The 17,388-nt window shown below is 39.3% G+C and overlaps 1 protein-coding gene across 3 annotated transcripts in view; it reads right to left on the minus strand.

Moving 5' to 3' along the window:
- Nucleotides 1–17,388, minus strand: part of etv7 (ETS variant transcription factor 7) — a 126,996-nt gene that overhangs the window by 60,865 nt on the left and 48,743 nt on the right. For 2 of the 3 annotated variants that reach the window (XM_028796508.2, XM_028796505.2), the window contains exons 2-3: nt 14,113–14,236; nt 10,708–10,872 (exon numbers count right to left, since the gene is read on the minus strand). In XM_028796508.2, coding sequence (XP_028652341.1) covers nt 10,708–10,872; nt 14,113–14,236 — 289 coding nt within the window. The remainder of the gene's footprint in view (nt 1–10,707; nt 10,873–14,112; nt 14,237–17,388) is intronic. The other variant, XM_028796506.2, reaches the window with a different exon arrangement.

A 17,388-nucleotide genomic window follows, 5' to 3' on the forward strand; every position in this document is an offset into this window, starting at 1 on the left:
TAATTACTAGATTTGTGAATCAGTAGAAAACATTTTAAAAAGTGCATTTGCTAAATTAGGTACACTCCGTACGTACATTGTGTATTGTTACTTCATTTTACAATCTGTGATTACTGTATGTTTTAGTTTTTGCTGAAGCAAGTGAATTTACTAGGAGATCAATAAATTACATCTATCTATCTATCTATCTATCTATCTATCTATCTATCTATCTGTCTGTCTGTCTGTCTGTCTGTCTGTCTGTCTGTCTGTCTGTCTGTCTGTCTGTCTGTCTGTCTGTCGTAATAAACGACCGGGACCTCACCCCACCAAGACACCTGGAGAAGGTAAGGACCAGGAGAGGGGCAGTATCTTCCCCAGTATGCAAGAGGGCAGCCACCCTGGATTGCATGGGGGCCACAGAGCTTGGAAGCTCAACCCTGTTGGGGACCATGGTTCTGGAGCCATGGACTGCAGAACTTCTGCCACACCATGGAAGTCTGGCTGTCTGGCTGTCACAAATACACCTTTGCACCTGTATCCCTTGAAGCTTGATTTCACTCTCAATCGACAGCTTGTGCTGTGATACGAATGAATTGGATGTACATATAAAATCTAATGCAGATTTTTATTACACAGCTGTCTTACATTACTGATGTGACAGTGGAGCTGTACAAGAAGGGACAGAGCAGACTGGACATCCTGAGGAGACTCTGGTCTTTTAATGTACGTATGCAGCAAGCAGCTGGAAATGTTCTATCAGTCTGTAGAAGTCAGTATATTGTTCTATGTTGTGGCCTCCTGGGGAAGCAACTAGAGTTTGAAATCCTCACAATGCCTGTGTGTTGTTCTAAGCTGTGGTCTCCTGGGGAAGAAACCTGAACTCAAAAGAAAGACAATGCCTGTACAAACTTATCAGGAAAGCCTGTTCCATCACAGAGCAAGCCCTGGACACTCTGGAAGCTATTGTGGAAAAGAGACTGATGGCAAAACTGGATGCCATCATAAAAAAATCCCCTCAAGGGGGCGCTGTCTTGGAGCACTTTTAGGCACAGGCTCACCACAGTGGGCTAAGAAGCACCTCTGGGAGTCTTTTCTGCCTGTTGCTATCAGGCAATTCAATGCTTCCTATCGTTATCCCAAACTAAATACTAATACATTTTATGTTCCTTTTGCAATTTCTACACAAATTACATTTATTTATTGATTGATTACATTATTGTCCTGTGAATCTGTATCTTTGTTTTAATGTATCTGCTGCTGTATGCATCTAAATTTCTTCTTTTGATAAATAAAGTTTATCTAATCAAATCTAATCTAACAAATGAAAACTTGTTATGAGCAGATTTTGCGCCAACATTGCAAAGTTTTTCTTCCCACAGATAACCATAACCACGAGAAAAAAATTACCAATGAGTACTGTACTTCAGGGACCTTCAAAACTCACCTTGATGTTATTTTATAAAAATTAGGCCTCTAAGATTGCGGAACTTTGTTGGACTGAATGACCTGTTGTCATCAAAATTGTTGAAATTGACAGGCCGTGTGCCATAAGTTAGTGATTCGTGTATATATAAAAGTAAGCTTGTCACATTCACTCTGCTACACTGCAAGCTGCAGTACCTCACAAATTTTCTTAAAAAGAGAATTCATTAGAGAAAGAAAAAACCTGGCAGCTAAACTAGTATTACAGGTTTTCGGGGAAGCTGTTTTCTTACAGCATGTCTAAAGTAAATTCAAAATTAGCTTTCAAAAAATTACAATAAAACTTCAGCTGATCATGCAATAGTAAACATATCATACAGTGTAAAGATATCATACAGTGTTGAATTATAAATATTATGCCTGAAGTATTAATGAGATTGAAGATACCACAAAATCTTCTATCCTTTTTCTGAGCCATTTTTTGATTTTGGCCTGGGCGGAACATTACTCCATTGTAGGTCCACTCGTGCACATCTTTTGGATGTTGGAGGAGACCAAGGCATCTAAAGAAATGCCATGAAAATTCTTGACCAGGCATTGAACCTTGAGACAAAGTTGAGGAAGCAGCCATCCCTTAATGCAAAATGCCTTCTTAATGTAATAGAAACCTCTACTGTCACTACTCATTGACATAAAAGTAATAAGCCAGTACACTCATGTAGCCATACATCCACCTACCTAATTTCCAGACCTACAACATTTATAAAAGGGTCAATGGGTAAATGGAAAGTGATCCCTGTATGGGATACCATTCAATTGTAAGGCACAGTCTCTCTCATTCATATTGGAACATTTCAGTTTTAGCAATTAGCGAAAGTGAGGCAAATGTTTTGGATGTTAAAGACAACTTGGAGGGGACATGGGAAACTCACACACAAGCCAAGTTCTGTACAAACATCTCTGGAGCTGGGAGAAAGAAGCACTAATTACTGATCCGATCATAATGGCATACAAAAAGCCGGTGGCATGGCGGCTAGCATTTCTACCTCCTGGATTTAAATGCTGTGTGTGGTCACTGTTTGAGAGGAGCTTCCATGTTCTCCATGTTTATGCATGGATGTGTGTGTTATGGGATTCCCAAAGATAGTCTAATTTTTATCCCAGATCCCAAACATGTGCATGCACAGGTAAGGCCGGGTTTATACTTCACGCGACGCGACACATGCTCCAAGGGACGCTCCTGCTACGCAAGCATTTTACTATTTATACTTGCGCACGTACTTTACGTAAATCTGTAGGAATCCACCAGGTGGCGTGTGAGATATTATGATGGTGAGAACAGGTTCGGCTTCGCTGTGTTGTGAATTGTCTGGAACACCCATTAAATTCCGATGACACCTTACCACAGTATCTCTGAAAAGGATGTTTAATGAGTAAATCCATCAATCCAGGAATGTGTCCATTCCAGCTAGCACTGGGCACGAGGCAGAAACAATCCCTGGACGAGGCATCAGCTTATCACAAGGTGAATACAAGCACACACATACACGCTGGCGTTATTTCAGTGTCACCAAATCTGCAAATCTTTGGAAGGAAACAGGAGCACACTGTGGAAACCCAGCAGGAAAACATGTAAACTCCAGGCAGGGAATATCAGCGACGTGACTCCCTGCGAGGCAGCAGTGCTATTGCTCCGCCACTGTGTCACCCCCATGTGTGTAATTATTAAGAGTGTTCATTATTTAAACAAAATTAACGATTTATCTGTAAAATGTAACATACATACTTTATTGCATTTCATCATGAAAGTGATATCAAGATGTGCAGAGAGTTGGAATATCATACATGGAATGTGTTCTGTGTGGCGATCTATTGCTGTAAGGTCCGGAGCAAGCCCTAGAAAAAAAAAGACGGCACAGAAGACGGTATGCGAGACTTTTAAAATGTATCGTGTCATTACGATCGGGAATATGCGACGCTTGAACATAAAATCACCACGAATGCATCTGTATGTCGGCATTTTGCTTCATCACATTGAACCATTCATCAAACATCGAAGCGCACACATCAATCTCATAGAATCCGCAAAGTGGCTTTCTGTCACATGTAGATAGTAAACAGAGACTCTGACGTCACATTCCAACTTTTAGCACACTGCGCCCTCCGACTATTTGCTGGTACTGCAACTCACGCACGCGTTGCGTTAATTACTGAGGACCTGCTCAGGGGACGCATCAAATGAACGCTGGGAACGCGTGGCAGCCACGATGCGTGCGCGTACGCGTTCTGAGCGTGAAGTATAAACGAGCCCTAAGTTGGTCCAATATGAGTGAGTGAGGGCTTTATAAATGCCTTGTGTTTCATCAAGGTTTGATTTGCACTCTGAAACTGGAGCTGTCACAGCAGGTTGCAGGCTTCCACTTGACCCTTGATTAGATTAGGAGGTCTTGAGAGTGTAATATATCCAAGGTCCTAGGGTTTGCTTAATGGCATGTGTATGCCTAGTAAACCTAAAATGCAATTTAAACAAGGTTATAGTGGAAATTACAGTGCATTTTCATTTCATTCAAACTGGCACTTTGATAAATGATAGTAGCCCAGTGGCTCGAGACTATTACTTTACAATGAGTTCATCAAGAACACAGGAACACACTCAGTTTAAATTTCCCACTAACACTGGGAAGTTTTTCTTCACATTGCAAACTATAAACACATGGAATAAGTGATCAAGTAGTGTGGTAGACAGTGGGACTTTTGGGACCTTCAAAACTCAACTTGAGGTTACTTTGGGGGATTTGAGTTGATAGGACAGGTGGGCTTTGTTGGGCTGAATGACCTGTTCTTGTCTAAATTTTTGTAATGTTCTAATGTTCTGAAAATGGAAGCCATGGATATATTGCACGCTGAGGCCTTCTGTTATTTGTCGATCCAGGGTGCATTCCTGGTGGGCATGTTAATTTTACAAAAAATATGGGACCTGAAAAGCACATTGTCCTCTTTGTGAATAAAGAATACCCAATAGGATAAAAGTAAAGAATCAATTTACAGTAATCATTACTGAAGGACCAAGGCTCATCTTTATTGCCAGACTCATAGTCCATAGTTTGTAGGTTGGTAAGAGGTTGTTTGGTTAAGCCGATGTCACATTACACAACTTCAAGACATTGGGTATGCCAAACTTGCCAAATGTAGTTGCAGATCTCGTCACTGAACCATGTCAATGTACATGACTGTGCTAGACCTTCCAGTATAGTTGTGCTTACCCTTTTTTGTGACAGCCAATAATACAATCATGGTCCATAAGTATTTAGGCAGTGACACAATTTCCATAATTTTGGCTCTGTACACCACCACAATGGATTTGAAATAAAGCAATCATTAAGCGATTGAGATGTGCACTTTCAGCTTTAATTTAAGGGATTTACCAAAAATATCATACGAGTCATTTAGGAATGACAGTCATTTTTCTGCATAGGCCCCCTATTTCCAGGGTCTCAAAAGTATTTGGACATTTGACTCACTAGCTGTTCCATAGCTAGGTGTCAGCAGTTCCTACATTATTTCATTAAATAATAAGCAGGTAAAAAGTCTAGAATTAATTCCAAGTGTGGAATTTGCATTTGAAATCTGTCACTGTGAACTCTCAATATGAGGTGCAAAGAGGTGAACATGCAAGTAAAAACAGGCCATCATTAGGCTGAGAAAACAAAACAGTCCCTTTAGAGAGATAGCAGAAACACCAGGAGTGGTCAAATCAACCATTTGGTACATTCTTATTTAACAGAAAGAACACACTGGTGATCTCAGCGACACCAGAAAGTCTGGAAAACCACAGGAGACAACTGTGCTGGATGATGGCGGAATTCTTTCCTTGGTGAAGAAGAACCCCTTCACAACATTTAGGTAAACCAAGAACACTCTCTGGAAGGCAGCAGTCCCAAAGTCTACAATCAAAAGTAGACTTAATTAACTTAAAGACAGTCGGTTTACCACAACGTGCAAACCACTGGTAAAACTCAAGCATGGGAAGGGCAGGTTAGACTTTACCAGAAAACATTTTTTAAAAGCCAGTCCAGTTCTGGACCAATGTTCTTCGGACGAAATATTTTAAAATCAATATTTACCAAAATGTTTGAAACAGAAGAGTATGGATAAAAGAAGGAACAGCTCATGATCCGATGAATACCACATCGTCTGTGAAACATGGTGGAGGCCATGTTATGGCATGGGCATGCGTGGCTGCCAATAGAAGCCATTTACTGATGTTTGTTGATAACACTGGTCAACAAGCATTTTGCTACTGGGATTCTTTCATCTGTACTTTAACAAATTTCACTTGCTGACCGTTTTCATCCAGCATGTCCCATTTTTTAGCTATGATATACCAGGTCTTGGACAACTAGGGTGACTGGACGGTAAAGGCGATGCGTTTCAGCATTTAAGAAATGAGTTTGGTCTTGAGAAAAGTGAAGCCAAAATTAAGGAAGGTGTTTTTCTTGACCCAGGAATCTGTGAACTGATGCTTGATGATGAGTTCAAAAAGAAACTGAAGCCAACTGAATCAACACCTTCATTCATGCAGGTTGTCCAGAATTTTCTTGACAGTCACACAGCAGAGAAGTATACTGAGCTCGTGCAGAATATGCTGAAAGTATATTAGCTTACGGGAGCCAGAATGTCACTAAAGATGCATTTTTTATGTTCTCATCTAGACTGTTTACCAACAAATCTAAGCGATGTCAGAGATGAGCATGGGGAAAGATTTCATCAAAATATAAAGGTGATGGAAAACTGATATCGGGAAAATTTACTCCAAGCATGATGGGTGACTACTGTTGGTTCTTGCAAAGAGAGACGGATGTGCAGTACAAGCGCAAAAGCGAGTGCCTCCAACATTTTTGGGCACACTGACCTCACTTTTATTTTGAGGTAAATTGACATAAATATGCTTTAAAGTGTCTCTGGTATCGTCTTCTGGTTTGTTTTCAGAATAAACACATCAAAACAATTTTGGTGGGACAGAGTCCAAACTCCAGATATCATGTTGATATACAGTATTATATTGATATTCAAAAGTGTCAAAATGTCAATGATGTGTATTTCAGAAACCTGACGTGCTAGCTTAATTCTGATTTCATATATGAAATCAGTGTAAAAACGTAATAAAGAGCTGCTCTGAAGTTCCCAGTAGCAAACAAAAAATATTTTTTTGTAGACAACTGTAATATGACTGCTGGCAGAAGTAGCAGCATGAATTCTGAAGTGTCCAGGACTATACTGCAATACTGTCCTCTCAGATTCAGACAAATTCACAGTACAGATGGACAATGAACCAAATCATACTGTACACCAAGTGCTTTTCAATGCAAAGTAGTGGAATATTCTTCAATGGCAGAGCCAATCAACTGACCTCAACCCAACTAGACATGCAGTTCACTTGCTGAAGATAAAATTGATGATGGCAGAAAGTCCAATGAACAAGCAACACCTAAAGACAGCTACAGAAATGGCCTGGCAAAGCAACAGTAGGATAGAAACCTAGCAGTTGAAGATGGCCATGAGTTCAGACTTCAGGCAGTCATTAACTACAAAGGATTTTCCACCAAATATTAAAAATTATAATTATATATATGATTATGTTAGTTTGTCCAAATACTTTTGAGTCCCTAAAAATGGGGGGTCCATCCATCCATCCATCCATCCATTTTCCAACCCGCTGAATCCGAACACAGGGTCACGGGGGTCTGCTGGAGCCAATCCCAGCCAACACAGGGCACAAGGCAGGAACCAATCCAGGGCAGGGTGCCAACCCACCGCAGAAATGGGGGGTCCATGTAGAAAAAATGCCTGTCTTTTCTAAATGGCTCATACATGCCTTAAAATAAGACTGCCATTCTACACTTCAATTACACATTGATTACTTTATTTCAAATCCATTGTGGTAGCATACAGAGCCAAAATTATGAAAATTGTGTCACTGTCCAAATACTTATGGACCCGACTGCATGCTGCTTTACAGAGTCTGTGCTGTACGAAGGGTTAACAGGTATGGTGAGTTCAGGTGCAATCTTGGCTCATTTTTTTCTCTTTTCCCATTCTTTGTGATACTAACAGAAATACAGTAAATGGAAACATTGAGAGTATTAGAAGTAAACCTGATTCCTTAGCATTAAAAATGAAGGCGGAAGTAAAGAATTTAGGTGTAAATATGAACTCTGATCTAAACTTATAATTGGATATTAACCAAATTACCATTTAAGGAACATTACAAGAGTTAGTCCTCTTACAACAGTGTAAGATTCTGTGAAATTAAATCACACTTTTGTTTTTAGTCAGCTAGATTACTGTAATGCACTCCTAACTGAACTACCTAAGAAATACATTAATTTCGTTGCAGTTTGTTTAAAATGCAGCAGCAAGAATCATAATATGAGAACATCTCACCAGTTTTACTGTTGTTACACTGATTACCTATTTCATTTAGAATTGACTTTAAAATACTACTAAGGGAATATAAACCTTTAATTTTGCTCTGTCATACATTTTGGAGTGCCCATCCCCCTATATTCGAAGTCATAACCTTAGATATTCTAATGGTGGTTTCCTTATAATTCCAAGAGCTAAGCATAATGGAAGTGATGAGGTGGCTTTTTGCTGTTATGCATCCTGGAATATGCCACTGATAAACCAGGATAACGAAGTGGAACATTTAAAAAAAACCAAATCCAAGCAGTCACAATAAAACAGAGGCTGCTTATAGTAGGTTAATTAATTGAGATGATAAGTGTAAGCAGCAGAGTAATCTCTCTATTAATAAAAAAAAAATCTTGGAGGGCTTGGAAGGAGACGATACATAATCTTCTTGGAAGACACTTTAACGTCACGCAAGACAAGGCAGTGAGACAAAAGGACAGCTGCTGTACAGGCTTTTAAATGATCAAAGCACAGCGCGACAAGCAGAACACGCAGCAAGGCAGCAGAAAGACAGCAGCTGATCAAACCGCATCCTCTCAGCATGTGTTCAGCCCCCCCGAAGCCAGTGGTGTAGCTACGGGCAGGCGGAGGGGGCAGTCTGCCCCGGGCGGCACATTTTTGGTGGTGGCATTATTGGCCAAAAGGCTCAGAACACTTCACGTGTAAGCAGGAAGGTTCGGAAAAATATCACTCATGAATGAATTCTCTGATTTTCATCCACAAATGCTTCAAAAATCATTTTCAGACGGTCCTTCTGTGACGGCATCAGACACGGCAGTTGAAATTTATTAGGCAATAACAAAAATAAACAGAAACATTCGATAGATAGATAGATAGATAGATAGATAGATAGATAGATAGATAGATAGATAGATAGATAGATAGATAGATAGATAGATAGATAGATAGATAGATAGATAGATAGATAGATAGATAGATAGATAGATAGATAGATAGATACTCTATTAATCCCAAGGGGAAATTCATAAATTCATTACACCGATAATAATTTCTAGGAAGATAAACAACTAATTCACAATGTATAATTTCGTTTCGTTAACAATCCGAATGCATTCTTGCTCATTCCCACCTATCACTTGTACACCACACCAGTTCTGGTTTTCGCAGCATAATTATATTAAACTAATAATCAGAACACGGCTTATCAGTGCGTCTGTACTATATTCTTGTCTAGTTGATGTTTATAAATAATTATATGTGAAAAAAATATTGCTATTTCTCTCTATATAAATAAATCTATGCAAAATGTTTCTTAATTTTTCTCTATACGTCATTTTAATTTTCTATTTAAATAGGTTAACATATTCAGATACGTTGGAAGGCGGCAAATTGAAGCCCTGCCCCGCTCTGAGTGGCGCGAACTCGAGCTACGCCACTGCCCCCACCACCTTGACAACGCGAGCGGTAGCGTGCCCGAGGGGTGGAATGGGAGGGGGTGGGCAAGCGAAGTGAGCAAGGGGCAAAGCCCCCTAGTGAATAATAATAATAATATATCAGAATATAATCTAGTCATAGAAATAAACAATTGTTTTACAAAGGTAATATATGCAAAAGAATGTATATATGGCAGAAAACAATAACATTCAATGAAAATAAATAAAGTAAATGAAGACAAAATGAATAAAATAGTTTATACTCAGAATTCAAGAGAATATTTGAATTAAACATATTTGTAAAGGTGACAGCACAGTAACAGTACAATAAAACTAATTGGAATCAATGATACTGTAAGTAAGTAGGTTTAGAAAAGTAGGGATTCAAAACTCATTTTAAAAAACCCCGAAAAAACACTTTTTAATTTTGCTTTTTTGTAATTTCTTTTTAGTTCTGTTCTTAAAAAAATTAGATATGCATTAAAGTATCATATTCTTCAGTTAATTTGCAATTATTATTAACCTCAACTTTTCTCTGTTTTCTTTTACGGTCATACTGTGCTGTTGCTGAAAGTGGATTCCCAAACCTCACACGAGACCCAATGCATTGATTCCTCTATGAAAAAGCATTAAAAAATAACAAATAAGGAACGACTTAAAAACATTCATGTCAGTTAGCATGCCCAGTGGGGACTGACCAGTCTTTTGGCCTTGGAACCCTTGCAAATTTTGTTTTTTTTACTCCAGCTTTACTGGAGTTTTTTTTTTTTTTGTCTTCCCAGCCATTTCACTTTATCATCAGACACATCTGTAAAGTGTTAAAAACCAGTTCTAAACATAAAGAATCTTCTTCTCTATTAATTATATATCTTATGTAAGTGTGTATAATTTCCTTGTGTGCTATTTATTCATTATTATTCTTATCCAATTATCATTTGCTTTTCTCTGTTTGTAACTATTTTTTGACATCTTGTAAAGTACTTTGAGCTACATCCTGTGCATGAAAATGTCCTTTAGAAATAAATATTGTTGTTTTCGGTAGAAGAGCTTCTCTTTTGTTTGTGAGGTCCAGACCACTGTGTTCATATTTCTTGTCGGTGCATTACGTGCATTGTACTTCTGAAACGAGCATTCATTGGTGGTTAGCTCACATGTACACAGGCCCAACTCTACTAGTCAACTAGTGGGACTTAGTCGCTTGGTGTGTCATATTACGGGTCAGCCTTCTCAGGAGCACACCATGGACTGCCTCTGACTTGTGAAGACTGTGTTAATGAAAGCTACAAAAGAAAATCACTGAAAAAGTCATATAATCTGACGTGACCATTCATTGTCAATTGCATTTTGAGAAATTAGATGAAAGAGACTGATAGTCTCTTCCATTCAAAATTGTTCCAATGGTCTGAACCTGCTTGTAAACAATGGCTGTCATTACCTGAGCTGGGGCAGCGGAGTCGGAAGTCTTCTTTTGTGAGCAGGCATAGAGCCTTGCCATTCATTTCAAACTTTGCCTGATCGGTCCTCCTCAGTGAATATTCCTTCTCTGCCCAACGCAGCCAGTGACTTACATCATCCTTGCCCCAAAGTGATGGGTTAATCCCTGAAACACAAAAGCAAATGAATACATACTTTAGGTAAGGAGTCCTTCTTCATCAAAATAATAAAAATAAAATATACATCAGATGGGAGTTCTTTACCAAAAACCCATATGAATACACACAAAGTTAAGGTATAGCAGTACATCAATAAACACTCGAGTGTGGCAGAGAGGCTAAGAAAATGAATTCCAAATCAGAAGGCTGACATTTCTGTTTATGTCACTGGCCTACTGAGTGACCCTCAGTATTTCTGTGAACTTTTGTGATACAACAGTAAATAATGCATATGAACAGTTCCTTAGGAGGGTATTCAATATAGAATATATACAGTACATTTCACATACAGAACACACCCCTTACATTTAATAGAATTGGTTCATTTCCACCTGTCTTGATGATCAGGTAATTCCTGGGTTGAGAGAATTCCCTTAGAAGAGTCCTAATTAAGGGGGCACAGATCATGTAAGGCGTGCTTTGGTGAGCATCAGTGGTTGAGGTCTGTGTATTTTCTATGTATTTAAAGCTTGAATTAAAAAGACACGCCTGAGAAATAAGATAACCTATTATAGAGTAAATTGACAAAGTGAGGACCCAAAGAAACCATTCATTCACCAATTATGAAAACAACTTACTCCACTTCAGGGGTTGCTAAGGTCGACATGCCCATAGCTGCAAAATGAACAATGGTTTACAGAGGGTTAAGAGCCTATTGGCGTAAAAACTGATACAAGAACCAACACAGGGTACCAAACTATACCTGGACTCATTTATATACACATCTACACTCATACTCAGGTAGGACTTCTATTTTATTTACCAACTCACAGTACTAGACTTCAGCCAAAGGCAAAGTACAGAGTTATGTCGTAAATAATATACAAGTTTCAAACCCTGCTTATTTCAGTTTATGGTCAAGCAGAGGGCTGGGGCCTATAATCCAGTCTCCAGTATGAAGCTGGTGCAAGGCATGGATATAAAAGGCGTCTGGACATAAAAATTATGCTGACGCTTCTATTGGAGAAGTCTTGGCAAATGAAATAGCTACCCCATATAAACATGGGAATAGCTACAGAAGAAGAAGAAAGAGGAAAAGGAGGAGGATGACAGCTCAAGACAGGAACCTGATCTGGAGGGGGCCAGCTAACAAACGCACACAGAAGATCTCATCACTAATATGTTGAGTACTTATGTGTTTTTTCATTGTTTTTGTTCATTATGAATCATTATTTTTCTTTTTATGTTATTTCTTTTGCTTTTGTTTATCATTGGCTAATTATGTACTGTCTCTTTAAGTTTGCATGTGTTCATTGTCATTTTTCGGCCCAATAATGAAAAATAATGATTCAGTAAAACACAAAAATATACATAAGTACTTAATATACACTCAAAGCACAGGGAACACATTCCATCTTAAAAGGACAGTGCATAATCAATTAACCAATAATGAACATAATCAACAAAAAGAACATAAAAAGAAGAAAAATAATGATTAAAAATGAACAGAAACAACAAAACACAAAAATACATATAAATATACAACATAATGTTCTTGGCATTTGGGAGGAAAATCGGAGAACCTGGAGAAAACTCACACAAACACGGTGGAGAATGAACAAACTTCACGATGCCAATAACCAAGTATGGAATGAGAAGTCAGAATGTTGGCCACTTTTTTAGGCCTGTCTGTCTAGTACTGGGTAATTAAGGATCACCATCCATTTTAGCTCCAGAACAGCCAGAATGTTCTGGAATGACTTCTTAGACATCTCGGTCCATACTGACTCTGTCACCTTAGCATTTCCTTAAGATTTTTCCTGGCTGTAAAGCTTCTATTCTGCTTTATCCCAGAGGTTTTTACAAGCCTGAAATCTGAGGATTGTACAGGCCACTGGACTTAATTGGAATCACTGTCATGTTTGTGGAACCAAATAGAAAGAATGCATGCATTGTGACATGGAGCATTATGGTGCCTTAAGTATTATTTGAAATAGGGTACACTGTGGACGTAATAGGATGCATTTGGTCTGCAGCAATTCTTAAGATATATTGTGGTATTCAATTGATATTAAGATAACACATATGATGTTCTCCCCGTGTCTGTGTGGGTTTCCTCCGGGTGCTCCGGTTTCCTCCCACTGTCCAAAGACATGCAGGTTAGGTGGATTGACGATTCTAAATTGGCCTTAGTGTGTGCTTGATGTGTGGGTGTGTTTGTGTGTGTCCTGCGGTGGGTTGGCACCCTGCCCGGGATTGGTTCCTGCCTTATGCCCTGTGTTGGCTGGGATTGGCTCCAGCAGACCCCCGTGACCCTGTGTTCGGATTCAGCGGGTTGGATAATGGATGGATGGATGGATAACACATATGGTAAAAAGAGACTCTGTGAAAGCCAAGAAAACATTCCTCACACCATTTCACTATCACCAACACCCTGTACATTTGACTCAAGGCAGGATCGACTCACAGACAAATGCTGTTTGCACTAAATTTGACCATGTCATCTGCATTTTGGAGGAGAAATCAAGATTAATCACACCAGGTAACATTCTTCTGTCATTCCCTTTTGGTGATGGCATATTTGCTGTGCTCTTGCCACTATAGCCCCACCACTTCAAAGACCAATGTATAGTATATTCAAAGTTACCCTTTTGCACACCACTGTTGTAAACCACTGTTGTTTGAGCATTTGTGGGCTTTCTGTTAGCTTAAGGCTAATCCCTCTCAATAAAAAGGTGTGTTTACAAGCAGAACTGACATTCTCGTCATTTTTTTTTTTGCTTTATCGTACCATTCTGTGTAAATTCTACAGATTGTAGTGTGTGAAAATCCTACAAGGCTGGTGTTTCTGAGACACTTAAACCTCCATGCTTGTCACCAACAATCAAACAATGGTCAACGCCACTTGATTCATTTATGTTAGCTGTTGTAGTTTTTACTAGAACAACAAATACATTTCTTGGCCATGTTTGAATGTTTTATATACAGAGCTGCAGTCACCTGATTAACTGCTTTGAGAAGCTGGACTGTACAAAACAGTGAGCCTAATAGAATGGATAGGGAGAACATAAACAAACAATTGTATTGTATCCTGGTAGTGAAATATGCCTTGGGAGATCTGTCACACTTATACTGTAAAAATAATTTGAAAAATGAATGATAGTAGCAAAATGCAATATTTTCCCTTGGTAGTGTCCATAATTATGCTTACATTTTTTTAATAGAAAAATTTCCAAGTAGCAACTTACTGAGACGACCTGGCAGTTTGCAGAGCTCCTCCTGAGGGTTGCAGTAGACCTGGATTAAAGGATGTGTGGGGACACGGGGTGATGGCAGTAACACTGGAGGGCTGACAGTCTCACCTCTTTCCTGCTGAGGAAAAGCAACAATAAATGTATTTATACTACAGCAATCACCAGATCCAGACATTTCAGATGATCAATGGTGTGTAACACATTTCATAATGTAGACACATATACCATCCACTGAGGAAAACACTGCTGCTAGGTCTATAATGAAAATGTGGACCCATATATATATATATATATATATATATATATATATATATATATATATATATATATTTTTTTTTTTTTTTTTTTTTTTTTTTTTTGCTTTATTTTTCTTTGTATTAAATTTTAAAACATAAGTATAGTGTGCAAAATATTGCTGCTTAACTAGTTCAATACATCCACTCCATTAATTTTCTAAACCCATTAAATTCATTACAGTGTCCTGGCAGTATCAGGTACAAGATGGGAACTATTCTTGGATTGGGTGCCAGCAAAATACAGTGGACCCTTGACTTACGAACTCAATTCGTTCGCGAGGGCTGGTTGTAACTCAAGTTGGTTGTAAGTCAAGACTATTTTTCCCATAAGAAATAATGGAAATACCCATAATGCGTTCCGAACCTCCCACTGCAACACTTAATCTTTTCATAATAAAAAAAGGGTTGTGTAATGTGCATAATTTACCATAACACCAATAATTTTTCTAATGTACTAACCAAAAAGTAATAAAAAGTGCCTAGCCTACCAGAAACAACAATTTCATACTGTACTCACCATTTAATTTGACATCTTTGGGCTGCAGGAAGGGAGGAGGATGATAATGAAACTGAAGGTTTTTTAAAGGCTTTCTTTAACTTGCGCTCAGGCATTTGCAATCATTTCTATAGCTTCTTTTGCGTTAATTTTAATCTCCTCCTGCCTACAAGTTATTCTGACGAGAATTTTTCTCAGCATTTCCTTGCGATGATACAAGGAACTGTTTCTGAACTCTTCTGAGACCCCCCCACTCCCCACTCAATGGGAACAACATGCTGAAGTGCGTCCTGAAGCTCGATTGCCGCGACTGTGGAAGCTTGCTTGTCCATTGCCGGGCAGGGATATCACATGCATATCACCCATCGATATCTTTTCTGTTTGCTTTGGCTGAGAGACTCAGCACAGCTTTAAGCCGGCTTTTGCCCCAGCAACAGATAAACAGTCTTCCATACGGAGTTTGGACTTTGGCATGTCTTCTAGTTGGGGGAGGTCCCAAGAGAGTTTACAAACCTGACATTTTATTGAATGAGTGCCGCATTAATAGGAATGTTTCTGTTTGTTTACAATCGCGCAAGGATACACGTGACCGCATTCAGGTCGTAACGCAAGATGTTGGTCGTAAATCAAAATAAAAATTTTGGTCGTAAATCAAGTTGTTCGCATGTCAAGCCGGTCGTATATCAAGGGTCGACTGTATAAGGCACACCCGCACTCACTCATTCAGAGCACTTATTATCTAAAAATCCCCTGCATCAAAGTCAGACAAAAACAAAAAATACAGAGCAGATATATGCCCCTTAACACTTCTCCTTCCCTCTGCCGACATGGAGAATCACGGATCAATGACACATGATGTCACTTCTGGTTTGTCAGGTGCCTGACCCAACCCCTTCCACCATCTTTCCCCAGTCTGTTTGGGGACTCCCATCTGTAAATATGTATTTTTTGCAAAAGCCTTTTTCTTTGACTACATTCTGTGCCCCAACTCTTTATCTTTGTTTTTGTTTCTTATTACTATATATATACAGTATATTGTGGAACGAGCCCCAGGTAGACATGTTTAAAAACACCACCACACGTTTATTTACAGACACTATTTACAATTGTGCACACAAACCCCCAAAACTTCTCCAAAGTCCAGGCCTCTTTATCCAATGCCTCCTCTTTGTCTCTGACTGCCTCCACTCCTCTCAACAACAACAACAACATTTATTTATATAGCACATTTTCATACAAAAAGTAGCTAAAGTGCTCTCTTCCCAAGCTCCGTCCTCTTCCACCCGACTCAAGCCCCTTAATGGAGGGAGGCGGTCCCTTTTACAGTCACCCGGATGTGCTCCAGGTGCCTCCCGACAATCTTCCGCCAGCACTCCCCAGTGTGGCGGAAGTGCCGGCTGCGAACCCGGAAACACTCCAGGTGTCCCCGATCCTCTTCCCTCCAGCATTTCCGGGTGTGGTGGAAGTGCTGAGGTCCAGGGCTCCCTAGGCATTGGGGCGCCCCCTGGTGGTAACCATGGGCCCCTAAAGGGTTGAGCTTCAAAGCTCTGTACCCGTGGTCCCCCTAGCCACTATGTGGTCTGGGAGTTGGCGTAAGCCCTCCTCCGGTCCTCTTGGGCGTCCCGGCTGGGTACCACCCCCAGCCACGTGCCACAATATATACATACATATATATATATATATATATATATATATATATGTGTGTGTGTGTGTGTGTGTGTGTGTGTGTGTGAAAAAAGTTGAAGTTTACTTTGCAATTGTGAAACAGCAGTGGTAATCACTTTATTATGAAGCGCCTGTAGCCATTGATACATTACAGCCTTCATGCTATATAAACATTGAGGTATTAATTTGGCTTGTCAACCTACAACAATAAAAAAATCTAAACAGTGAGGTCAAATTCTAAAGATAATTGTGAAAAATGAAACTGGTGAGAGAAGTCACTCCCACCAGGCGAGGAGGTGAGCAAAGGCAGTGAAAGCAGGAGTCGACAAGCAAGAGGAGTGACAGGAAATAAGAGCTGAAGGAAGAAAAAAATAACAAGCCGAAAGAGAAAGAGGGGTTGTTTTAATATGAGTCCACCTGGCTTAATCTCCAGGTACAGGTAAGTTTTAGAGAGCAGGAGTGACAGTGCTTAGATGCCAACATGGCTGTAAGTATAGAGAGACATGCCAGCATTGAACTTGTACCTAAGTCAATAATTCGTCTTCATATCCAGTAGTGCTGTCAAAGGCACTTTATTACTTTTGTATATGTCAATTATTATTATTATAATTATTAGTCCATTTGAGTTCATGCCATAATACAACATAATAACCAGGTCCACTTCTTGGGCCTAGGGTTAGAATGAGGTAGAAGTCTATTTCATGAATAGGGCCTTTCTTAGGATTTGACATGTTTCAAATAGTGTGATCTTCTGTAATTCTTGTATTTTGATGTTACCCAAGGTCTGTTGGGTACATTTCTCTAATCTTTTCT

Source organism: Erpetoichthys calabaricus, chromosome 3 (genome assembly GCF_900747795.2).
Source record: "Erpetoichthys calabaricus chromosome 3, fErpCal1.3, whole genome shotgun sequence".
Taxonomy (NCBI): Eukaryota; Metazoa; Chordata; class Cladistia; order Polypteriformes; family Polypteridae; genus Erpetoichthys; species Erpetoichthys calabaricus.